At 42.6% G+C, this 25,777-nt stretch overlaps 1 protein-coding gene across 1 annotated transcript in view; it reads right to left on the bottom strand.

Moving 5' to 3' along the window:
* Chmp4c (charged multivesicular body protein 4C) overlaps positions 1-17,307 on the bottom strand; it is a 46,914-nt gene extending 29,607 nt beyond the window's left edge. Inside the window, exon 1 of the mRNA XM_075971514.1 lies at positions 16,981-17,307. Within this exon, the coding sequence (XP_075827629.1) occupies positions 16,981-17,170 (190 nt within the window). The 5' untranslated portion in view covers positions 17,171-17,307. The remainder of the gene's footprint in view (positions 1-16,980) is intronic.
* Between the last annotated feature and the right edge of the window lie 8,470 nt (positions 17,308-25,777).

The raw sequence follows: 25,777 nt of genomic DNA, 5'->3' as shown, positions 1-25,777 counted from the left end.
AGTGCACACTTGCCAACTGCACGCAGGTGGAGGTCAGGACAGCTTTCAAGATTCGGTTTCTGATTTTCCATGTTGAGATAAGGTCTCTCTTTTTATTCCTGCCAGTGTGCAGCAGACTATGCAGGCTGCTGGCTCTCATGACTTTCCAGTGGAGAAGCAGCCATGGTTGTAAATGCCGAAGCCAAGACATTGCTTCTTACATTCAAAACACGAGGGAGAAATGGGAAAAACTCATCTAGATTTGGGATCTCAACTCTACATTATAATTCCTGATTCTGCAAACTCCAGATATGACAGAGTCCCAGACTCAGAAGTCAACAGGAAATGACAATGGGTGAAGCAGAGAGAGTCACTAAAAAGGCAAGTGTTGCTTTCTCTCCTGTGAGAGAAAAAAAGGATTCCGTAAGATGGCAGTGATAATAATAATAAGGATGATGATAGTGCCGCAATGGTAAGACATGGCACTGGACACGGGCTTTCATCTCAGAACACTAAGGAGGGGCCCTGCGATGTGGGAGTGTAGCCTTGTCTCAGCAGATGTGGCACAGCTGGGTCCCTCCACTGAGGCACTCAACCACATGTTCCCAAGAGCAACGCATCTAGAGTGCATTCAGAACTGAAAATTGAATTGCTTGTCTTAATCCTGTGCCAATAAAACCAGCAGCTTCTGTATTGTTGAATCTGATCCCAAGACTCTTGAAAACCACAGTGGCTTTTTCCTGGCACATTAAAGCTTCTCTCTCAATCGTTGTGACAAGTTTTAGCTTGTAGCTGTCAGTTCCTAAAAGCCAAGAGGTACAGGTTGCTCTCTCCATGAGCTGCTGCTAAATGGCGTCATGACGCCAGTGACACAGCCAGACTGGCCTTAACTTTGGTTCCCAATTGTCCACAACTGGAGAGAGAAACAGCTGTCTTTTTTTTTCCAGAGGCAAACAAGAGTGACAAAGCAAGAATTGCTGTGATTTGGCAAAGGACACTTTTGGAACCATGTAATTTAACTCACTTTGAAGGTACAACTCAATCTTTCAACCTCCTGTGTGTGCCCCTGAGCAGCTGGTGAGACCTGGGCAATAGTCTTTCTACAACAATGGCACCTATTGTTTGCTCTTCTGGGTGAGGAACAGCCAGGGCTTTGTCCCCTCCCATAACAGTAAAGTGTCCTCAACTCGAGAGCTGCAGAACCTGCATCGCTAGCAGGACACCTGCCGGAACATTTCACTCGCTGGGGACTACGGCCAATGTAAGAATTATCCGTGCAATCGAAAATTAAACCAGACCTATATAATTCCAGTCTACCATGTCACCAAGGGAGAAAGGATTTCAGAAGTCGGTGTCACATAATCCAAGGCAGCAGGAAGAGTCTCCACTTCACTAATTACATTATAAGTAAGACAATCTTTCTGGGCCCGGGCAGCTGCGGTTTCTGTTGATGTCTGTGGCTCCTAACACCACCAAGGTTGAGAGGATAGGGCTGTACAGAGTTGGCCCTGATGATCACTGGCTGCAACACTAAGAAGAACTGGTCCTGCCCCTCACTGGCTGAAGCACTCAGAGGGCCCTCCACTCACCTGGGCAGCACAACAGAGCTGACCCTGTTCACAGGGGCATTGGGTGAGCCGGCCCTGAGGGTGTGAGAAAGGGAGAGCAGGTTGAAGCCCTCTCATATGCCATGTGGTGGCATGAACACGGGAAAATGACCCCTCCCCTCAGCCTCTCACCACCTCTAGCAGCCTATAGTACTTGACCCAGCCCTCACCAGCTGTACCTTGCCTGGGCAGCACAGCAAAGTTGACCCTGGAGACAGGGGTGTGGGAGATCCTGACCTGAGGGCCTAAGAAGGGCATAGCTGGTACCACCTCCCTCATCATGGTGGTAGGAGTGAGAGAAAGATGCCCTCCCCTCACCAGCTGCAGCACTCGGAAGAGTGGGCCTGGACCTCCCCTGGGCAGCACAGCAGAGTCCAGGTGTGGGAGAGCCAACCCTGAGGGTGTGAACGCAACAGAACTGGCCCCACCCCTTGGTCATCGCTGTAAAGTGTGAACTAGCTGGGGCAATTCTGGAGAGCTCACCCTGGTAGTGAGAATGGGGGAAAGCTGGTGGGCTGACCAACCCTGCAACTACCCAAGGCCAGAACCCCAACATCCACCCGGTCTATGACCTGTGAGAGCACATGAAGGTACCAGTCCTACAGACCCAAAGCTGCAGGATTTCCATGACACAGGGCAACGGCAGGATAACCAGTGAGGGCCCAGCATCCACCGGCGAATAGAAACCGGAGGCCTCTAACTAGACAGATGACCCTGCCATGAACACTTGCAAGTAAAAATATATGGATAAACGGGTTACTGCATGACTCATTGTTCACACTACAGCTTCCATGATGAAATTTTTCTTTCTTTTCTTTTTTCCTTTTTTTTCTCTTAAATTTTATTTTATTTTCATGGGGGTGGTTGGGGTGATGCAAGAGCAGAGGATAGATATGAAGGGATGGGGAAAGAAATGAGATCGAGATGCATGATGTTAAAGACATGAGAAATAAATAAAAAAAGTTAAAAATAAATCTTAAAAAAAGAAAACATCTTGACTTTTAAGTCTATTCCCCTTCATCCAGGGTGTATAAATAGGACCACTATTAAGCCATAAGAACCTTTGAGGAGCCAAACAATGCAGTGAGCAGATATGAAGCTGTTTGTGAACTTGACACCTGGATACCATTGCCCTTCTCTTGCCCAGGAGTAGATGATGAACTCTAGGGAAGAACTAAATAACGTGGCTCCAGAAACTCGGCCAAGTCATGAGAGTGCTTGAGAGACAGATGTCATACATAATTGGTTATGTCATCTTCTGTTTTTTACTGGAAAGTCTCATGATCATGTTTTATTGGAGAATTTTAGAATAAGCCCTGTTATTACACATACATATTTTATCCATTAGGAAATACCTCCATTAGCAGCACATGGCTTTAGTTCCCACAATATCAATTTAAACAGTACTGTTCAAAGTCATGGATTAAATTCAAAACATCTGAGGAAACAATATAAAATTTTAAGACTTTTGCCCAAGACCATCTCGTTATGAATTTTCCTGCACTTTTATACTTATAATAAATGTTCTTGTTTAATTCATTTCAATCTCTTAAGTATGTACTGAGTATCTACCATATGCCTGGCACTGTTAGGACATAGAAATAAGGTGACAATTTCAGTAAGGCAAGGCATGAAATGGTAACTTTATCACCTATTCCTCATTCCATAAGCCATACACATCTATTATGGATGGAGTGGGGCTCAGTGACAGAGGATTTGTGAAGTGCTTTGGAAGTCCTATGGAAAACCAGGAGAGGTAGTGTTTATTACCACAGTGTAATGGGCCCATGGATACTAACATGCATAAATTACACTTGGTCTCTAGTGATAGAGAAAACGTAGAGGAAAACAGGAGAGATCTGCAAGGTACAGTGGGCACACAGATATTTCAAAGCTCTCTACACATGTACTTAACATGCTGATCAATAAAACGTATGACTTTTATCCAACTGCAAATCTCAGACCAACGTGAACTTCCTGACTTGAATGTATGAGAAGCCAGGAACTTCTACCTTGAAAATAACAGCAAATCACACCAGCTGGTTCCTAGGCATAACCTAAGCATTTTCAGAGGTCTCCCCAATAGTAAATTTCATAAAGACGATAAATAGCAAGCTTGGGGGCGGGGCTAGACCACAGCAGTGATGTAATGGGAAAGTAGATGCAGGACGGCAAGAGAATGAAGCTGGAAAAACAAGTGAACGTATTCTGAGGCAGGAGAACTTGGCAGTGGTGTATTCCGTAAGCAGAGCACTGATTCTGAACCAATCAGTGCATTTTAAAATATATGTGATGGATTAATATCACACAGTGTAAACAATGAGAAAGCCAGGCTGACCAGGGCACTCTTCCTCCTGCAGAGAGAGAAAAGGACAGAGAGCGTGCAAATGGACCAAGAAAATTGAAATTATTTTCTGATAAAGATGAAGCTTCTGTCCTCATTCTTGAGACGACACCAGAGTACCATGGAGAGAATATTAAAGGAGGTAAATCTAAGAGAGCAAACTCATGATTCAAAAACTGTTACTGTCCTCGAGTTGTCAGTAGCGTAAGCATGAAGACGAACGTCAAATGCCCGGTACAGCTCTCATCCCCTATCTTCTTCTCGGAGACCAGTTGCCAAGCAGGTGAAGTACTCAGTTACTGCAGCAGCATACAAATAAATTCATTACAATCTACTTGATATTCTTTGTATAAAAGCCAATTAAATTGTTTGATTCCAGGCAGAATACATAACCAGCTGGAAGTGTTTGTTTTTATTTGCTACTGGTGTTATACATAACCTCACAAATTAGTAAACTTTATGGAACATGTTTGATTTAAAATGTAGGGAAAATGTATGGGTATGAAACTAGTGAATATTAACAGAAAATGTCAGGAATAGCAACTGTGCTTAACTTCACAGGGGAGATGTCCTTAGGGATGTATGCGGTATATATAACATGCTTATATAATTACTGTATACATATTCACCATGGTTCTATATTGTAATTATTAAAATTATCACAAGAAATTAGAGTTTTAAAGTTTAAATGTTTAACAAGTACTTGATTAATCTTATCAGTAGGGGCTGGAGAGATGGCTCAGTGGTTAAGAGCACTGGCTGCTCTTCCAGAAGGCTGAGTTCAATTCCCAGCACCCACAATGCCTTGCAACTGTCTGTTAAGTTCAGACCCAGAGGCTCCAATGCCATCTTCTGGCTTCTGCAGACACAGGGCATGTGCCACCCGTACGGATAAAACAGAAATATTATAATAATCATAATAATTTTATTATTCTAAATTTCTATTCTAGCCTAGTATAAATATTTAAACTCTATTTCGTTTAAGGTAGATAATAAATTTTAATTTTTTTAGACAGGAATTTATCTTCTAATGTAAGATTTCCATCTTTAACATTCCTTTTTCTTGCCTATAACTAAAAACCACTGCTCATGCTTGCTTGAGTGTTTTCTCTCATAGATAGCAATCAACTGTGTTGGTATTGTGAGTCAATAGCAGGCTGAGGAAGCAACAAGGGAGACTCCACAGAGCTGTGGGAATAAGGTCTTCTCCTATCCTAAAGCACGCCCAGCTGCTCACTGGAAATGCCTACAGGTCAGTGCTTAGCAGTGATGGGCAGAGTCAGAGGTGCAGATGTCCAAGCTCCTATCACATTAAACAATGACCTCATAGCTTTAGAATGGGTCCTCAATATTTCCTCTCATGCAATTAAATTCCCTGTGCACACCAGCCGTCTAAGGGAAACAGCCAAAGTCTGCAGTGCAAGAGAACCAATCAGAAAATGGCTTATTATGTATGATGCTTGCTTCCCCCCTTTCGTCTCCTTTTTCAAACTTTGAAACCAATGGTGTGTTTATTGGAACTTCTACCAAATAAGAATCAGAAAAGGGAAAACTAAAATAACCAGCTTCCACTAAATGTGAGGGACCAGGTAACTTTATCAAGGCAAAGATCTCAGGAACATGATTTTTAAAATCCTCAATATTATCTGTTATTTCAAGTATCTGTGCAATTTTATCCCTTATAGGTATATCCACATATACTTAGGACTACAAAAAGAGAAAGGAAGGAAGAATGAAAGAAAGGAAGGAAGGAAGGAAGGAAGGAAGGAAGGAAGGAAGGAAGGAAGGAAAGAAGGAAGGAAGGAAGGAAGGAAGGAAGGAGAAGAAAGGAAGGAAGGAAGGAAGGAAGGAAGGAAGGAAGGAAGGAAGGAAGGAAGGAAGGAAGGAAGAAAAAAGGCATTGTGGTGGTTTGAATAAGAATGGCCCTCAAGGCTCATGTATTTAGATGTTTGCTTCCCCAATGGTGGAACTTTTTAGGAAGGATTCGAGGGTTAGGAAGTGTGGCCTTGTTAAAGAAGGTGTCTTACCTGTAGTTGCTTTGAGGTTTCAAATACCTACACCAGACTCAGTCTCGCCCTCTCTGAGTCCTGCCTGTGGATCAGTGCTATGTTTGCCTGCCTGCCACCATGCTCCTCACCATGACACCTCTGATAATGTAAGCAAGCTCTCAATTAAACTGTTTCTTCTCTAAGTTGCCTTGGCCATGGTGTCACCTCACAGCGATGGAAATAGATCACTCATGCCCACTTCAAAACTGACCTACAAAGCAAGAATCATAAACTCAAAAAACCTGAGTATTAGGTAGTATATCTTATAGGTCATTGACTAGAACATACTTTTCTATTATGAAACTATCTGAATACCAACAAACATAATGGTAACGCTAAGGACACCCATGAGAAGCTCACATCCTCTGCCACAGCTTCTCAGAATTGTTTAAGGCTTATGATTATGGTACAACCACATCAATAAAATGCAAAATAATATAAATCAAAGAAAACTAGAAAAATTCAGCCACACATATTTGAAGAAGGATTCAAAAGTCTACTCTCCGAGGGGATGGAAAAAGAGCACAGCAATTACTAGGATCCAGTAGTACTTCCCAAAGAGGTTCTAATCCAGCAATGGCTTCTTTTCTCAGCGGTTGTACTGGTGCAAGAGAAAGCCACAGGCTACCCACGCGCACAACAGAATCATCCAGAAATAACTGAGCACCTCAATCCTGTCACTCATTCTCAATCTCTTGGAACAGTCTTCTGGTATGTTACTGTAAAAAGCCCTCTAGTGGATCTGATGAACAGACATTATCAGTCCATAAAACATCATCTGTGAACCACAAATATATGCTGATATTTTAGGTTTGGAAACATAATTGACAAGGAAGAAAAGAAAATACCAGAAATAAGATGACAATGACTAGAATTATGGATCAGTTGTTCCATATCTTTATGAATAAATTCTCTCGCCAAGTGTGCATCTGTCAAAGTCCATCACAGGCTTGGCCAGTCCTTTGGTGAAAGACACTGCTATTCTGCAGCAGCAATCTTGGAATGAGGTCTCTGGCAGCAGCCACAGGGCCTTGTCCTTGCATCTTACCAAGACACTTTAATAAATATTTATGCAACAACAAAAAAAAAGTCTGATTGTAACTGGTTCAACTAAATGAACTAGTACACATAAATTGGAATTAATTTTTTTAATTATAAGACAACTGGAGATATTGTTTATAAATATAAAATACTAGACATAAGCTTAATATACTTATTTGAGCAAGGAAAGAGGATGTTTGTAAGCATGAGAATTGTGGTAGTTTGAGTGAAAATGGCACATAGAATGTGGCTTTGTTGGAGGAAGTACATCACTGAAGGGTGGGCTTTAAAGTTTTAGATACTCCAGTCAGGCCTAGTGTCACTCTCTCTTCCGACTGCTTGTCAATCCAGATGTAAAACTTTTGGCTACCTCTCCAGCATCAAGTCTGCCTGTGTTGCCAAGCATCCTGCCACGATGAAAATGGACTAAACTTCTGAACTGTAAGCAGCTCCAATTAAATGCTTTCCTTTATAAGAGTAGCCATGGTCATAGTGTTTCTTCACAGCCATAGAAACCCTAACTAAGACAAGAATCTTATGTTGTGATAGGAGTGGTGAGCTACGTTCCTGGCCCCCCACAAGGCTAGCTTTATACCCAAAATAATTACACAGAAACTGTATTCTTTTAAACACTGCCTGGCCCATTAGTTCCAGCCTCTTATTGGCTAGCTCTTACATATTGATCTAACCCATTTCTAATAATTTGTGTAGCCCACGAGGTGGCTTACCAGAGAAGATCTTAACCTGTCTGGAGTGGGAGAATCATGGCAACTCCCACTGACTCGGCTTCTTTCTCCCAGCATTCTGTTCTGTTTACTCCACCCACCTAAGGGTTGGCCTATCAAATGGGCCTAGGCAGTTTTTTTATTAATTAGCCAATGAAAGCAACAGATCAGAAAGAAATCACTCCCACATCATTTCCCCTTTTTCTGTTTAAACAAAAAAGGCTTTCATTTTAACATAGTAAAATTACATATAGCAAAACAGTTATCAAGCAAGAATTACAGTTACAATATTTATATTTATTTTATCTTTTATCATAACTAAGGAAAACTATAACTATAGCTAACCATTCTTCAACTCCATCAAAGACTCCAGAAGGATATAATATTACCTAAGCAAATAAGAAATAAACGACAGAGACATCTCACTGCCTGGACAGTCACCCAAAGTTCCTCTGTACCGTTGGGGCATTCATCTTCAGCCTACAGGCCCATAGTATCCAGCAGACCCCTTCACGAAGCAGGAAATTTCAAAGACAGTTCAGTCACTTTCTTCTGTATCCTGCAGAATGTCTCGCAGACTCTTTCATGAATCAGGAAACTCAAAAGACCATCTCACCTTTAGGCAAGTTCAACAGTCCTCTTTCTGTGGGTTCTTTGTGTCCAGTTTATGCATCAGTCCAGGCAAGATCAGTTTCTTGCCCAAATGGCTAACTAACTCCATAAGGAGCCTCTTCGATGCCCATCTTCCTTTTGAAGTAGATTGGTGCTGCCAGGAGCAGACGTGTCTCATTGTCATGAAAACCCCTAAGTTATTAAAATATTTTAAATGCCATATTCTGCAGTCTTTGAAAGATATGAAGCATGCCTATCTAACTGAAGTATATCTCTATATATCTAGAAAATCTAACTCACATGACTACAAGCTTTACTATTATCAATAATTACCCATTAACAACCTATATTTCCTAATTATACATTACATTTTAAAAATGAACTACACAATCACAATACCTTAATCAAGATCAGAAATACATATACATATAACAAAATTGACCTTAAAATCCATACCAATGCAAATTATTCATATCTACATCATACCCCCCTTTAAATGTAAAAGAACATTTATAAGCAATATTTGGGAACATGGGCGCAGTTAAAAAAAGGGGGGTGGATTAACTGGTTTGAGGGATGATTGGTATTTGTGATTTACTGTTTTTAGAAAATTGTATTGGTACTGTTTCTTGTATACTGATATATTAAATATTAAATGTGAATGTTCCTACCTCTATTTTTGTATAAGAGTATGCTTATAATTTTGTCTATGTTGTATTGATACATCTACCATATTACAATGTACATTTCTACCTCTGATATTACTTATATAATAACATTGTTTACATTTGATATGTAATGACATTGTTTACAGTTGAAGATCATTGTCTTCATATATTGTACAGTTGTTTATTCTCTTAGTCTTCAAGTTAGATAGGTATTGAGAATTAATCAGGTCTTTTAGATACATAGATATTATATTTAGTATAGATAGTATAATCTTCAGCCTCTTCGAAGAGCTGTAGAAAATGGCCTTTAATCTAACCTAGAATTCTGTGCCAATGAGACACAATCACTCCTGGCTACACCACTCTACTCCCGAGAGAACGTTGAGCACCAAAGACACTCCACTGGGAGCTTGTCTTCTTGGCAAAACTGGCCTTTGGGTTAAGAAAAGCCCATACCTCAACTACTGACAAAAATACAAAATATTCATAAGTGGATGAAACAGGATTGTCTTATCTTGCCAAGACAGGGTAGGATAATTCTAAGAAAGTTCCTTGCCTTTAATAATGGTATGTCAGTTATGTTAGGCCTTAGCCAAAGTTGGTTGACTCAACATTGCAAACGAGACTTTGGGTGATTGCCCAGGTAGTCAGTTGTCTCTGTCATTTGTTACACATTTTGGATATCTCTCGTTTGTTAAGTAATATTAATTCCCTTCTCAGATCTTTGACGGAGTTAAAGATTAGATAATTGTAGTTACTCTCTACCTTATTTAAACTCCTTGAGATATAATGTTTAGCAAAACTTTCGTTATATGTTTCTTGCTCAATATTGATTGTTATATTTATTTGTTACTACTGTATATAGTTGTATTTGGTTTAGTTCTGTCTTATTTAGACAAAAAGGGGAGATGTAGGGGAAACTCCGCCCAATGGAGGGCGTGTTTGCCTCGGGCTAATGTTTTCATATAAATCTGGCAGCGTGAGCCCCTCCGCTCTATCTCCTGCTCATGGCTGGATCCCTGGTGTTGTAAGCTATTCCTTCATTAAAATTTGCTGTTTCATATTAAGCTAGTCTGGTTATTATGCTGCCTACAATTTTACATTTTTATTTATTATTTTTCTCTCTCTCTGCACGTGTGTATGAGGATGTGTGTTGGTGTGATACATGAATGTGGACACACATGCTATGGTGCATGTGTGGAGGTCAGACAACAACTTTTGCAAGTCGTTTTTCTCCCTTACAGCCATGTGAAGCCCTCTATTTAATCTAGAAACAAAAAAAAAATTAAGAAACAGCCAAGAAAATGAAAAACCTGGTTCACTCCATGCTGTACAGTCCCCAAGCATGTGGCTGAGAGTATAAGCTTTATAAGTCCTTTGCAGGGGGGCATAGGGACACAGATAGAGGGGAAAGTTAGAGATTTCTCAATAACAGCTTATGTGGGTGGGGTTCACGTAATACTTTGCATGAATACTGATTAATATTCTAATCATACACCTCAGTTTCCTTCAAGAGCTACCATACTGAGAGTAGCACAAACCAAACAGATTCCAGAAAGTCAAAAAATCAACATGTGGTAGTGGCTGGTTGTAACGAGTATGAGAAAACAGAACTTCCATATCTGAAGGAGTCCTGGAACCAGGAGAACCAGACACTGCTCACACAAGCCAAGCCCAGAGACAACCGAGATGCCCAACAGCAGATGAACAGAGAGTGAACCTGTGGCGTGCCTACTATGCCAATCTGCACACCATCACCGTGATGAGAATACCCGAGAAAACCAACCCAACGGAGGCAAGGACTCTTCAGCTCCGTTTCAGACTATGGTCCACAGTCTCCATTACTCAGGACCTACAGCCAGGTGGACGTTAAGCCAGAGGGGCGTGAGACCTAGAGTCTGATCACTTCATGACAACCCAAGACAAAACTCCCAAGTGTGCATCCATACTATTCAATGATGACCCACCTACTGAGTTCTTATCCTCTTCCAACAGCCAATCAAATGAGCTCCATCAGTGGACAAATCCACAGAGAAGGTCAGAGAACTAATTTTCCCAAAATCCCAAAGCCCACTTTGCACATTGCTAAACTGGGAACCAAACCTTTATTTACCATGTTGCATTTGGGGAATATCTAAATATAAACAACATATACATCCGTGTTGCCGTGCAGAAGGATAGTATCTCAAATGCAAGCATATGGGTTGAAGTGAAAGATTTCATATTAAGCAAAATAAGCTACACAGAGAAAAAATATTATCTCATGCTTTTACTGATATGGAAACAAAACAAATGCATTGAAAGTAGAGATGGAGCTATGGGGTAGGGAGAGAAACTGGGGAGAAGACACGGAAAAGAGGGTGCACTCACCAAAAGTGAATTTGTATATAAATTTATACATGTATATTGAAATATGACAGTGTAACATACTAATTTGCATAATTAATATGCATCATTTTATCAATAATAAAAATCATAAGCCTAGTTCTTAAGAAGCTAACTCAGGGTGCTAATGAAGGCCTGTGAGGAGCCCCTCAAACATTTCTTCTGGAGTAAACAGAGGGAGTAGGGAGTAGAGATTTCTCATCCAGGTTTCTGAATGACAGCAGAAGGAGAAACGATGGGAAGAAAACAATAGCAGTTAGGACCTCCAGTTTAGTGGCTCCAGAAATAACAAGGCATAGCTTCTTAAGTGTAGTGGCTATCAGAATCACAGAGTGTGCTCCAAGTTCAAAGTGTGGAACCTAACAAGAGGCTCCTAAATTAGAATCCCCTGTGGGCACCTGGGAGTGAGCATTTTAATAATCCAGAAAAAACACCAACGCCATGATCCAAGAGCCGCATCCTTTCTCTCCAGAAAAGAGGTCATGAGCTAAGCTGCCTCTCCCGGGAGACTTTCTCCCCGATTCTGTATTCTGTGGCCGTCTAGTCTTACCCGAGCCTGAGTGCATTTGCCCTCACCGTCCCTCAGCCAGCGGACTCCGCAGTAGCTCTCTTCACACCAAAGTCCCCAGGTCTTTGACGGGAGAATTTGGTAAAGACAACTACCTAAAAAGTTAAATCAACAGTACAAAGGGCTCCTCACACTGAGGTTAGAGTGGCCTGTGTCCACAGCCCCACTCCAGGACACCAGCCCAGTGCACGAGTCTGCATCCAGACTCCAAAAGGAAATTCAGCCTTGCCCATTCACAGCCCAAGCCCCGAAGTGAACTAGCTCGTTTCCATAGAGGACTCTGCTTGCAGGTTCACATCCTCAGACCCTTGAGAAGGACTGTCAATGGCCCCAGCACTGTGTTTCACTGGACACCTGTAAAATGCCACTGAGGGGTTTTTTTTGCCCAAATCTGCTCTCCCTATCGTGCCCATTTCTATCAACACGCTCAATGCCTACGACCTCCAGATGACCCTCAACTGGATCACATCTTCTCACATAATTACATACTTGGAGCTCCTGCTCCACAGGTGTGATTTGGGGCCCCGGGCCAGATAAGCAGCAGGGCCAGGACCAGACAGGATAAGGAGCCACACACAAGTCGGTAAGCCAGGACAACACTCACTCCAAGGATCACCGCATCCTGTCCCAGGCATTGCGACAGCCTCTTTCTAAGCCCAGCATAGCAAGCCAGTCTTATCACAAGAAAGGTCTTCAAGGGAAGAGAACGGGAAATTTGAGGAAAGGGAGAGGTGAGGAAGTGACCCCTGTACTTGAATATATGAAATGAAATGGAGATTTACTCAGCGCTGTGACAAAATTTAGGCCAATCTCAACTAATATTGTTTCAGACTGGGGCTGATATTTACTAAGCACCGAATGCTTCATAAAGTGATGTCGCTCATCCACACAGCTCTGAGTGTCTGTGTTGTCACTGCCATATGAGAAGTAACTAGACAGGCCAGCTGGCTGGTGTGAGGACTGCGGTGGTTTAGATAAAATGGGACCCGAGGGGCAGCTGGGTCCCAGCACCCGAGGCCTCTGCGGCTCCCAGGCTGGTGAGAGACAGACAGACGACAGGCATGCCATGCAGAGTGGGTTTGGATAGTTTATTCAGTAAAAGGGAAGGGGCAGAGAGGGAGAGAGAAAGAAACAGAGAATAAAGGGAGGGGAAGGGAGGGGAGGGGAGGGGAAGGGAGGGGAAGGGAGGGGAGGGGAGGGGAGAGGAGGGGAGGGGAGGGACCATGGCAGCAGCCACCTCTCCCAGAGAGACTGGGCAGAGAGCTAGGCTGGGAGCTGAATGAAAATCTCCTAGCCTGGGGTGAGGGGTGTGGGGGAGTGGTGGGGGGAGTGGGCAGGGCTTGAGTCTTAAAGGGACAGGAGAGCCTATTACAAGGACTTTAACAAAGCAGGGCTGACGGCTCTAAAGCCCAAGCTTTGAGCGCCAACAACAAATACTCTGTGTGAAATTATAATAGTTACATTGGCATATTATAGTTAAGCACAATCCCCAGCCATCTGTCTGGGATATTATAAAAGAGACCTTAAGAAGAAATAAGAACAGACACCTCCAAAGGGTCTTGCCAAGTCAATGTGCCAGCTAGTTTGAAGTATGCTAAGATACCACCAGCCTGGGACACCAAGAGTTAAATGCTTCCTATCTAAAGGAAGTAAACAAATACTCGTGGCCTGTGACAAGAAAGTCAGAAACCTGGGGAGAGGAGGAGAGCTGGTTCTTCCATCTCATTAACTTTAGAAAATTCCACCCAGAACTGGGCAACAGGGAGGAATCATCTGGAAACCCTTCTGTTGAAAACCTGATACCTGACTCCCATTCCAAACTGTTAGAACTGAATCCCTGAGAGCAGGACTCTAGGGCTCGGGTGGCTCCAATAGGCAGGCAAAACACTGATCTGGGGGATGTGGCAAAGAAGTAAGGAAAGAATTAAATGATGTTTTAATCCCAGCACTCGGGAGGGAGAGGCAGGTAGATCTCCGTGAGTTCGAGACCAGCCTAGCACCACACTGATGCCCACTAAACTTGAGAAGTTAATTATTTGATATTTAAAGAGCTGGTAAATTGGAAGGACTGTTTTCTTCCTTTTTTCCTTCTGTTGTTATCCATAAACTTGAATGAGAAATCTCTATTTCCCACGTCCTCTATTTCACTCCAGAAGAAACATTTGAGGAGCTTCTCATGGGACCTCATAAGTACCCTGAGCTAGTTTCTTAAGGAAGTTCATACGGTTCTTATTATACAGATTATTTGGCATGTAATTCAGAGCTTGGGCTTCAGAGAAGTCCACCCTTTTTGACTTATTGTCTTCACTGTTACGCAGAGAATTCCAAGTCTCAAAAAAAAAATTTAAAAAAATAAAAGCTACTCATTTTACCAGTAACGCCAAGCTGTCTTTGGGTATTCAAAATGCTGCCCAAGCTTCTGATGTTGTAGAGACATTCCTCATTGAAGAACTTGTAGTTTCTGATGTATGCTGCCTGGCCATTCAGCTGGGATGCTGACACATTCGGTGGCTAGCTAAAGAGGTAAAGCTTCCACTGAAAATACACTGCATCTTTCTAATTACCGTGTAAATGACAGCTACTGTGTAGCCCAGGGACCTTTAGTGCTCGGGATTATAGGGTCTTATTTTCCAATCTTTCTGAAAGTATTCTTAGTGGCTAAAGGACGGGAATGACCATGCATCTAAGGAGTTATCTGGTTTATTTGGGAGACACAATACTTTGGATGGTGCTCCTAATGCGTAGGCTGTGACTGAATTCATTCCATAGCTTAGATAAAAGATGGTCTCATGGAAGCCAGTCCCTACTTATTCCCCGGGCCACTGGAGCCCAAGCCTGGGCTAACATCAGTGAACTCAGAAATCTAAATGATGATGAATCAATATTTACTCCAATTAATTACTTGCTCACAAGTGCATCTGTAACTTCCTCGATTTAAGGAAGCTGGATTGGTACTTGGCATTCCCTTCAGATGTTCTGTCCTTGTTTATAAGCTTGTGATACACTTTAGTGCACTGTCACCTAGAGAACACTTCTGGAAACCAATAAAATCCATATTATGTTACACTTCCTTCTCTGAAAGCAAATTCACATTTTTATAAATTTCTAGACGTAGATGTCCGATTTCTCATATTATTAAACAAATATTCATTGAGTTGCCACTGGAAACAAAGGTACACACAGTTCCAAAGAAACGACAAAGTGTCTGCGCTTTGGGGGACACTAAGCAAGTCCTAAGAGGGCACAACCAACTGAAGAGGAAGGGTGTTGTCACAACGTGAATACTGACTCTATTCTATGAAAACCAACCATAATGGCGTGGCTCTGTTTAGAAAAATGCTGCCAAATAAGTTCCCAAAATACTTTTCAACATGGAATAAAAATAGAAACCAGCCCTTAGCTCTAAGCAGCACTATATTGTGGCAAACGTTAGAGACAATTACAGAGAAGAATGAAACTTGGTCTTTCTGTAGTGAATAACAAGAGCCTGTGTCAGGCCGACTTCAGAGGTGGAGCTCTCAAGATCAGATCCGGGAGGCGTCCTGCTCCCCTGCACTGAACAAAAGAAGCTTCACAAGGATGAGCTAATTCTTCCCAAGGTTTCCCTGTAACCAACCTGGACTGAGGGTGTGGCCCAAGAGTAGAGCACTTGCCTGGTATGCATGAGGTACTGGGTTCTCTCAGTATCCCCAAGACCATAGAAGATGAAAACCAAAGATGGAGAGAAGAGGATGGGCAAGAGGAGGAGGAGCAGGAGGAAGCTTCTTTTCTCCCCCAAATCATTGACATGGTAAATGTAAGCCCCCAGTCTCTGGCCTCCAGGTTTGGAGGCCCTGTCCCTGTGCCCTCCAAAATCTTGACCACTCCCCCAGTCTATTTAAACTGCTTCCCTGAACCGTTTTCTCCTGGTTTCTTTTCCTTCCCCCTGGTGGTTGCATTAGTGGCCTATGGTTCCCCCTCAGGGCCACCCAAGAGTGCAGGGATCCCATTAAACCTGGATATTTTTTAATTTGTCTTGTTGTGATTTGGCTTGATTGGGATTTTTGCGTTGGCAGAGAGCTCGCGTTAGGAAAAACTCCTAACAGTAGAGAAGCCAGACACAGGGTCACAAGTGTTTAGTTTATCCATGAGCACCATTCATTGCCGTTTCTAGTGCAGGATCCTCCACTGACCTGGGTTTTGTTCACACAGCATGTGCTCTTGAGGCCTACTCCTACACAGAGAGGACAATGCAGAACGAACCAATGGACTCTGACATGGAGCAAAAGGTTCAAGGTGTGACAGGCTCTCAAGGGTCATTATTGACTCAAAGTCCTTTGTATGTACTAAAAGCCAGTTAAGGAAACTTAATATTTAGTTCTTTGATTCTTCTTTAAGACTGCAACTGTACAACAGGCAACTGAAGTTTTCAATAGCAGAGGAACAAAATAAACCAGAGCATATTAGAACACACTTCACCATGTGCGGCTAGAATACAAACATACAGGAGAAAACTGGTATGTTCAGCAGTAGAGTCAACAGACCTGGGCTAGAAAGTGGTGAGCAAGGGATAAAACCCAAGGGGGATCCAGAAAATGCAGTCACAAGCTAAATGTCCTTTGAATGCAATATTCTTAAAACTCAAAAATAATATACAAAATGACAATGAGCAAAATATCACATGAAAATAATTTTAATAAGGAAGTACCACTAAAACCCAAAACAAGAGAAAATGATCAGTGATATTCATCCTAACTTTAAAGTTTTAATCGATTTGAGTCATTTAAGTATTACATACAAATGGTGCTCAGGGCAATTACTGGAATTTTTGGCGCTGAACCTATTGCTTGCCTGGCAGGTGCCTGGCTCAGCTCCTCTCAATCACCAGGCCCTGGGGGTCAGGTCAGTTCCAAGAAAGGCAAACTAGATGGCCTGGGGGGACTCGCACATCTAGCTTCAGATTGTTCCCGGGGAAGGGCTGGGAGTGGGTGAGCGAGGCCTGGCCTGGGGCAGGCGCAGCCTACCTCGTTTGTTCTGGGAGCCGTGCTTCTTGGCTTGGGCGAGCTCCCTCTGGATTCGGCTCTCCAGGTACTCCTGCTTCTTGGCCAGCATCTCCTCGGTCTCCCTGAGGCGGGCCAGGGCCTCCTGGGGGCTGGGAGCCGAGCGGGCCCGAGAGGAGCGGGTCCCTCGAAATAACTTGCCCAACTTGCTCATGGCTGGGCAGTGGGGGGGACGAGCGGCCCTGCGCGCTGGAGACAGGTGAGCCACACACCCAGCCGGCAGCGCTCCCGGGAGTCAACAAGTTGCTTAGACAGGTGACACCCACTCTCCGGCATTTCCTGGCCAGGCTCGGCCCCGCCCTCGGATGGCCACCCCGGAGGAGGCTGGGCGCCGGCGCCACAGCCCTCTGGGAGTCAGGGAGCCGAGAAAAGTTGGCCAGAAGTGAGGGACTGTTTTATCCACAGTAGGGACACGTCCCGGAGCGACTGCTGAGAAAATGACCTGAGAAAAGCAAACCCACTTTGCAAGGGCCTCTGACTGGCTCTGAAAGACTGTGGGCGTGAGTGCAGGTGGCCCACCTAGATATGCAAGCTGCTTTTTTCAGAGTATGAGAGAGCTCACAGTATTTCCGACTCCACTCTCTGTCTTAAAAAGAACATTCTGTCTTCTTAAGCATGTGTCATGTGCAGGACACTGACTTGTCCCATCATGAAGATGTGGGTACAGAAGAGGCTGGGCTTGCTTAAATGACCTCTGCATTTCTGTGATCCTGCAGGCTGATGTGCACTTGACTACCCTTTGGGATTAGATGATCTCCATAAGACTTCAAGAGAGCCGAAGATGGCAGTCACCACTTCTCTTAACTGCAAGACTTTTGTATGTGCTTGGTGGTCACATCACTTCTGTAATTAGGAATACCAAGCTTGCAGTGTGATTGTTGTGTATCTGAATCTTAAATGGGACTTCTCTTGTGTTTGGATCTTTGTCTACCACCTTTCCATATCCTAGTAACAGGAGGTAGAAGATGTTATTCTTTTTTTAAAAAAATCTGCAAGATCCCCGCGGTGGTGGCGGGTCATGTGGCAGCAGGCAGTGGGCCCCAGGCAGAGACGGCTGCTGGTCCCTGAGCAATGGCTGGTTCCAGGCAGGGAGACACATGGCGGGCGGGCAGAAGACAGAAACATGGATAGACACGACATGCAGGGTGAGGTTGAATGTTTATTCAGGGGGTTATGGAGGAGGAAGGGTGAAGGGAGGACAGAGAGGGAGAGAAAGAGAGAGAAAGAGAAAGAAGAGGAGAAAGAGACAGAGAAGGGGGAAGCAGAGAAGTGGGGAGAGAGGCAGAAGCGAAGCTGCCTCTCCGAGAGGAAAATGAAAAAGAGGAAGCTGAAGATCAGCCTGCCTCAGCGGATGGGGGAGGGAGTGGGCGTGTCTTGTCTCTTAAAGGGACCAAAACCATAACAGAAGATACGCTGAAAAAAATAAATCATCTTAACTCCACGGTTGTTTGGTCAGCCCCACCTCTTGGAGGGGCAAGGGTCAGCTGCTAGGATACAACTGAAAACCTGTTTGAAGTACGCCTCCAAGAAAAGGTCTGCGGCATTTAGACTAAGTTCTGGGTCCTGTATTTGAGCAGCTTCATCAGAATCTGTAAGTGATCATAAACAGACTACTCGAAAGACGGCATCCATGGGTGACGAATTCACCTTGGTACCTGAGAACAGTAGCCGATGCTGCACGCTATTGTGGCAAATTAATCCATTTTTATCCGACAGTGGTGTATCTAGCAGAACTTTTGTAAAAAATTGAACATTGAGATGTACTAGTATCACACACACACACACACACACACACACACACAGGAACTCACTGTAACAGCCACAAGTTCCTATCATTTCCTACAGTCCATCTAACGCATTATGGTTAGTAGCTTGCGTTTGCTCTAATTTGGTATGTATCCAAATGTAACCAGTTTCTTTGATAATTATCTAAAAGCCCCTAGAACATGTTTTCATACTTCTTGGGTGTCTTCTATGGCTAAAGTGCTGGGAAGTCAAGCTGGTTAGGAAACTCCCTTCTAAGGTTAGTGCTAACCAAGGCAAATCTCTCAAGCACCACCATGTGTTTACACACACCATACACATATCTATCAGTCCTCTGCAGACAACTCGACAAAATAGTTATTTCCACACATTTATTGTAAACAACTTTAAAAAACTGCTAACTCATTTGTAATTACACAAAAGTTCCTTTGTGAAGCTGCCTCGAGACCACACACTTGAGGATGAAACTAGCTGATTTTTATCCAGCATATGAAGTGCCTTAGATTCAATTCGTAACTAGTCCAGATTCACACAGACAATCAAAATGGAAGAAATGGTTCAGGCTTAAATCTTCACTCTTTGCTCTTCCCGGTGAAGTCCAGCAGTGTGCTCCTGTATTCCAAGTAAGCCAGCCTAGGCTACACAGTAAGAGTATATTCTTTTTATTGATTATATAGCCCCCCAGTTGGTTCAGAAGAGAAATTCACTAAATGTTTGTTTAATATTATGATGTGAAATGAAGGGACAGGTTGTTAGGAGGCTTTGAAAGTCATAGATCCTATGACTATGAACTTTCCTTGGAAGTTCACCAAGGGAAAGGTTGATCCTTCTCTTAGCAGCTATTGTTAGCCTGTAGCGCTTCATCTGGGGGTAAGGATTATCCAGTCCTAATCAGCCATCTCTAAAAACATTTGCATACAAACAACACTAAAGGTTATGCATATGTATACATACATACACACATATATGCATATATATATATATATATATATATGATCATGAACTTGAGAGGGAGTTGGGATAAGGGAGAAGTTGGGGCTACAAATGATGAAAATACAGTGCTCATATATGAAAATCTCAAAAATTTGTAATTAAAAAAGTAACGGATACCATAAACATTATTACATTCATGTATGCTCAAATAGAAATGTATCCAGTGTATTAAAACATTGTCTGGTGGTTACCAATTACACATTTTTTTTTGTTGGTAGTGGTGCTGCGAGAACAATGAATGGTCAGAACATGGGAACCGAAGGGTGATGAGCTATGTAGCCAGCTCCCATCCATCCACACTTCATCTATCAGATGCACACGGACCATCTCTACATTCCTCTACTGTGGGAGAGATATTAGGGGACATAGTTAAGAACAAATAGAAATGTTTTCTGCTTTCACAGAACGTACAGCTTAGGGGAGAACCCAGAAGCTAAACAAATTATCTCACAAATGATAGATTTGGTGAAGGAAAGTTCTAACAATTTCTGACGAGAAAACTGGGGCTTATAATAACAAATAATAAAGAAAACAGATCTTGTCATGAAATCAAAGAAGAAGAGGTTGGGAGGAAAAGTGAAAATTAAGCTGTAATTTGAAAAATGAATAGGAACTGGGGAGGTGGCTCAGAGGTTAAGAGCACTGGCTGCTCTTCCAGAGTCCTGAGTTCGGTTCCCAGCACCCGCGTGTTTGCTCACAACCATCTGTAATGTGTTCCAGTGCCCCTTTCTTTCAGTTCAGGAATGCATGCAGGCAGAATGCTGCGTACACAATAAATAAATAAATCTTAAAAAAGAAAAATGAATAGAAGTCCCCAAAACTTGCACAAGGAAATTATTGCCCCAATAAAAAAAATTCCTTTATCCATTTAGCTATCATTTTCTTGAGTGAATTTTTTAACAATTTATCTGTATTGTTATTATCTCTGAGTGTATATGCAGGTATTCATGTTGAAAGTATCCTCAGAGGCCAGAAGACAGTCAGAGCCTTTGGAGCTGGAGTTACAGTTGTTTGAAACCACCCAATATGGGTGCTGGGATCCTAACTCTGATCTTCATGATGGAACTGTATGCTGCCTAGTTCCATGTTAACCTGACACAAGCTAGGGTCATCTGAGAGAAAGAAACCTCAGTTGAGGAAATGGCCTCCATAAGACTGGGTTGGAGCTGGGCCTGTAGGGCATTTTTCTTATTATATGACTGATGGAGGACAGCTCAGCCTATTGTGGGTGGTGCCATCCCTGGGCTGTGGTCCTGGGTTCAGTAAGAAAGTAGGCTTAGCAAGCCATGATAAACAAGTCAGTAAGCTGCACTACCTTTTTGAGTTCCTGCCCTGACTTCCCTCAATTAGTTGTGACTCAAGGTATATAAACCAAATCTTTTCCTTCCCAAGTTGTGTTTGGTCATGTGGTGGTTTGAATAAGAATGACTCTCATAGGCTCATAGATGTGGATGCTTGCTCATTAGGGTGTGGTGCTATTTGACAGGGCATAGGAGGTGTGGCCTTGGAGTAGGTGTGCCCTTGCTGGAGGATGGATTGGATGTTTTAATGTTCAGCCAGGCCCAGTGTCTCCCTCTCTCTTCCTGCTGCCTGCAGATCCTGATATAGATTACCTCTCCATTACCATGTCTGCCTGTGTTTCCCATGCTTCCTGCCATCTTAATAGTGAAGTAAACCTCTGAATGGTAAGACAGCCCCAACTAGATGCTTTCTTTATAAGAATTACAGTGGTCATGGTGCTTCCACAGTGATAGTAAATCTAACAAGATAACCATGTTCTTTCATCACACATCATGAACCCTAACTTAGGCAAGCACTAAGTATTCTTAACCATTAAACAAGCCCTTGAGTGTGTCTTTGCAGCTTACAGTCTTGTTAAGGTAAGACAGACAATTAATAAAGTAGTATATTGTATTAAAATAGGAAAGAATGTCAGCAAAATTATAATAGAGTATACATTATACACAATATGTGTAAATATTTCCAGTCCATAGTATTAGAGTTTGAAAAAAGTCTATAGTAAAGAATTGGTGAGATTTCCTTCAAAGGCACCCAGAGTTCAGATCACACAGGGTTTATACATACACTAAAGGTCCCGCATTTTATCCAAATAGATAAAATCAATCAATAGTTAAAATTAAGAATCTAGTCAATGATTTGTAATTCAATATAAAACTGTTTCACCCAGTATAATATGAGGTACTTTTAAAATCGCATGTAGTATGCAAAGCAAAGCACATTTGAAATTAAAAATCATTCCCTTCCATAACTATATAAGTTCAGCGGGAGAAAGATAATGCTTGCCAGCAAGTAAACCATCCACACATACATTAGTGTTTAATCCAGCAGTGAAATGTAGAAAAGAAATTTGTAAATCAATGATTTAGAAGCTGAAAATAACACATTAATCTTCATTCAATATTCATCCTACAAATGTGGTTTCATACAGAGTTCTCAGAGTCTGGAGTATTTTTCATTTTCTAATCTCAATTGATCTCAGCTAATAAGAAGGCTGTTGTTCAAAAGAATGATCTTGTTCAAGATGATTTACCATGGTTAAGATGGCAAAGGAAATTGGAAATTTATAGATCTGCTAAAGAGACCTAGATGTCAGGATAATTGATACATTTTCGCTACCCTTTGAAACTGCATCAGTTTTGAGAATGTCAGATGAGCTCTCAGAGCAGCAGAGAAGAATCAGCCTTTAACCACACTGCAGAGCCGCATCGAATAGCAGCCCATTAGACAGCTCAACAAGCGTGTACACATTCTTTTCATCAGGAGTTGCTGTTTCTCAGAGCCAAACACACACAGTATGGAGCACTCACCCACAACAATGAGCTCAAATATAATGGTAATGAAAAGTAGCAATTTTGTAAAACTAAACGTTTGGTTGTCCTAATTCAAAAGGAAAGCATATAGTGCCTGTTACTAGTGACAAACAGCTCTTTATCCCTCCCTGCTTAGAAAGATGTTAAGGAATCCAAAGGTTCTTAGATTTGACTGTAAACCTGCTTGTCTCCACTAAAATACTGTGCCAGGGGCTATAGTCACCTCTTACCGAAAGTGTACCAGTAGACTTATAACAGAACACCCTCTGAACACATGATCTCCCATAGTCCTCCTATACAGAGACAGAGAAAACCTGAGTCAGAACCTACAATAATTTCCTACCTTACTATAACGCCAAGGTCCTCAACAAATACCTTTAATCCAGACAGACGGTGATACCAAGCCCTGTTATTCACAGCAATCTCTGTGCTACTCCAGTTCTTAGTGTCAGGTCCTGGTGTAATGGTCTGCTCTGTCCCTTTAAGAGACAAGCCACGCCCACTCCCCCCCTCCACTAAGGCAAGCTGATCTTCAGCTTTCAGCCTGAGTCCTTCTCTTTTCTTTCTCTCCCTCGAAGAGACAGCTTCTTCCTCGCTTCTCCCCACTTTTCCCCTTCCCCCTTCTCTGTGTGTGTGTCTCTCTCTGCTCTTCCCCCTTCTTCCCTTACCCCCTCTCCCCTTACTCCTCACCCCTTCTCTTCCATAACAGACTAAATAAATATCCAACCTCATGCCTAGCCATGTGTCTGTCTCATGCCTGCTGCATGGCTCCCCACCCGGGACCAGCCGCCTTTGGAGACCTACAGCACGGTCTCATGGCGTGCCCATCTTTTGGTCTCTCCTCATGGGACCTGCCTGGGACTGGCTGCTCTAGGGACCCACTGCCCACTGCTGCCATTTGGACATCCACAGCATTTTTACATAATCCATTACATCTGGGTCTTAGTCTTGCCCACCAATCCCCAATAAGACAGTTATGCATACAGTAATAGAAAATGTTCAAGAGAAGAGGGTGTATGCAATGTGCTCATACTCCCAAATTCGTCTTGGGTCCTGATGATAAGTAGAAATGGAGAAATGTGTATAGCAGAACAGTCATGGTCAAAGTGTGGTCTTACCATGATCTCTGCTTGTCTCCCCTGAAAGGTGATCTGACAACTTGGCAGAACTGTATGGAATCTCTTTCTGGAAGACAAGTTTCTCCTCTGGTTGGCACCAACCTTTGGCCTTTTTCTTATCCCGGCATGGAATTCTTGGGGAAATTCCAATTTTCCAAGGACGATTGTTTCAATTGTCTGATGAGCCATAGGGAGAGGCACAAACATCTCATTAGAATATCTTCGTTCCACCAGAATAATTACACCTGTCCATGCACTCCCCCATGCCCAGGCTGGTCCACTGCAACCCATGGCCTCCTGGCCATGGCTGAAATACAGAGTACACTCTTGCTGCTCCTCTGAAGAGGTCTGCCACTGTAAGTTCCCACATGTTATTCATTCCTCCTTACCACCCCTCGTGTTTAAGATAGTTACCCTGCCTTCTCAGAGTCTAGCACCACAGTCCCCCATGCCTCCTTAGCACTATTTGACACCACCTACTGTGTGCTAGTTTGGTTTGTAGCCTATTTCTTCTCCATCTCCTCTGCCTCTAGAAAGCTTCCCCTGAGAACAGAGGTTATTATTTATTTTGTTCACCAGTGTCTTCGAAGTTTGGAAAGCAGAGCCTAGCACACTGTAGACATCCTATCAATATTTGTTGAAGAAATGAATGCATAAGGAGAGCATAGCTGATAAGATATTTAAATCATTTACTAGATCCAATAGTCTGAATCATAATTCTTACAATGTAGGAGAAATACTCTTAACATGCGCAGAAGGTCCGACAAAATGCTGGCCCGTTTTCCTGGGAGAAGGGAAACCTTGGGATTCATAACTGCACATAGCACTAGCGAAGCAGGTAAACACTTGACCTCGTTCAAAATATTCCTGTTAGAAAATAAATTATAGTTTCAAAGATTTCATTCCTTTTTGATTGGTAGGAATTTCAAGGAGTGAGGTTAATAGTAGCTGTTATTGCATCATCAAAAATCTCCATAGTTAATTAGGCAAATTATACTTGAAGATTCAACCCTTGCCAAAATGTAATTTAAGGTGTCATTCCAAAATAATTTTATGTATGCCTGTCAGTACTACTACTAAAATTATCTCTCTTAAGAGTAATTACTTAAGAAAATGTTACAAACCTACTGGCTGGTGAGGAACTCTTGATTAAAAGATGTTTTTTAAAAACATAAACACACACACATGCACACACATGTGTACACACAAACATGGTCATGATATTGAGGGGGACAGGCCTTCCTCTGTAGTAGACCCATCTTCATCGCTCATTGCTCAAGCTCTAACAACACCCTGAATTTATACACCTTCCTCATTATACCCCAGTTTTCCTCTTTCACACTTAAAATGAGAACCAAATGAAATGTTGCAGTTATTTTTGGCCAGGCAAGCAGAGTGAAACGAATGACTGTTTGTGCTCCCTGCTCTGCAGTTAACATTTATTATTATTCTTCATTAATATAACACCAGAATACCAGACAGCTATGTGCTGTGCCAGTGTTGACTTGCTTGTTCACTAAATAGTAAACTGGGGTTTTTTTTCTCATTTTGAGCAGGGCCTCTTGCTCAGGTTGGTCCTCCTGCCTCAGTTTTCTAGGTGATGCGATCACATTATAAGCTACTTGTCTCTGACAGATATTTTTTGATGCTTCACTCATCCTAGCAAAAGCAAATATATTCCGAAGAGAGATGCTTGTAACCCTCCCTTGGCTATCATACTATAAGAACTGGAGTTTCTGTAGGATTTTATGCTGGGTCAAGGGAAAGGCTGAACCCTTTGTTCTATCCAGAGGAGGAACGTACTTCCCAGGAAGAAGTGTCACACAGTTCTGACATTGCAGGACATCCAAAAACCAGGACAATGTGGGTCAGTTATGGTGAGAGCACACCTTGAGCTGGACAGTTCACATGAGTGTAAATAATTCTTGCCCTCTTTTTACCCCCCCCCCCGCAAATGAACTTGTCAGACACTGAATTTTTTAACTGTTCCTCTTTCCATTGTAGCCAGATTGAATAAATCTCATTTCTCTGTTTCTTGTTATTACTTGTCTCCTT

This window comes from Microtus pennsylvanicus, chromosome 5, assembly GCF_037038515.1.
Source record: "Microtus pennsylvanicus isolate mMicPen1 chromosome 5, mMicPen1.hap1, whole genome shotgun sequence".
NCBI lineage: Eukaryota > Metazoa > Chordata > Mammalia > Rodentia > Cricetidae > Microtus > Microtus pennsylvanicus.
Note: the sequence above shows the minus strand (reverse complement) of the source record. Positions and strands in the feature narration are given on the sequence as shown.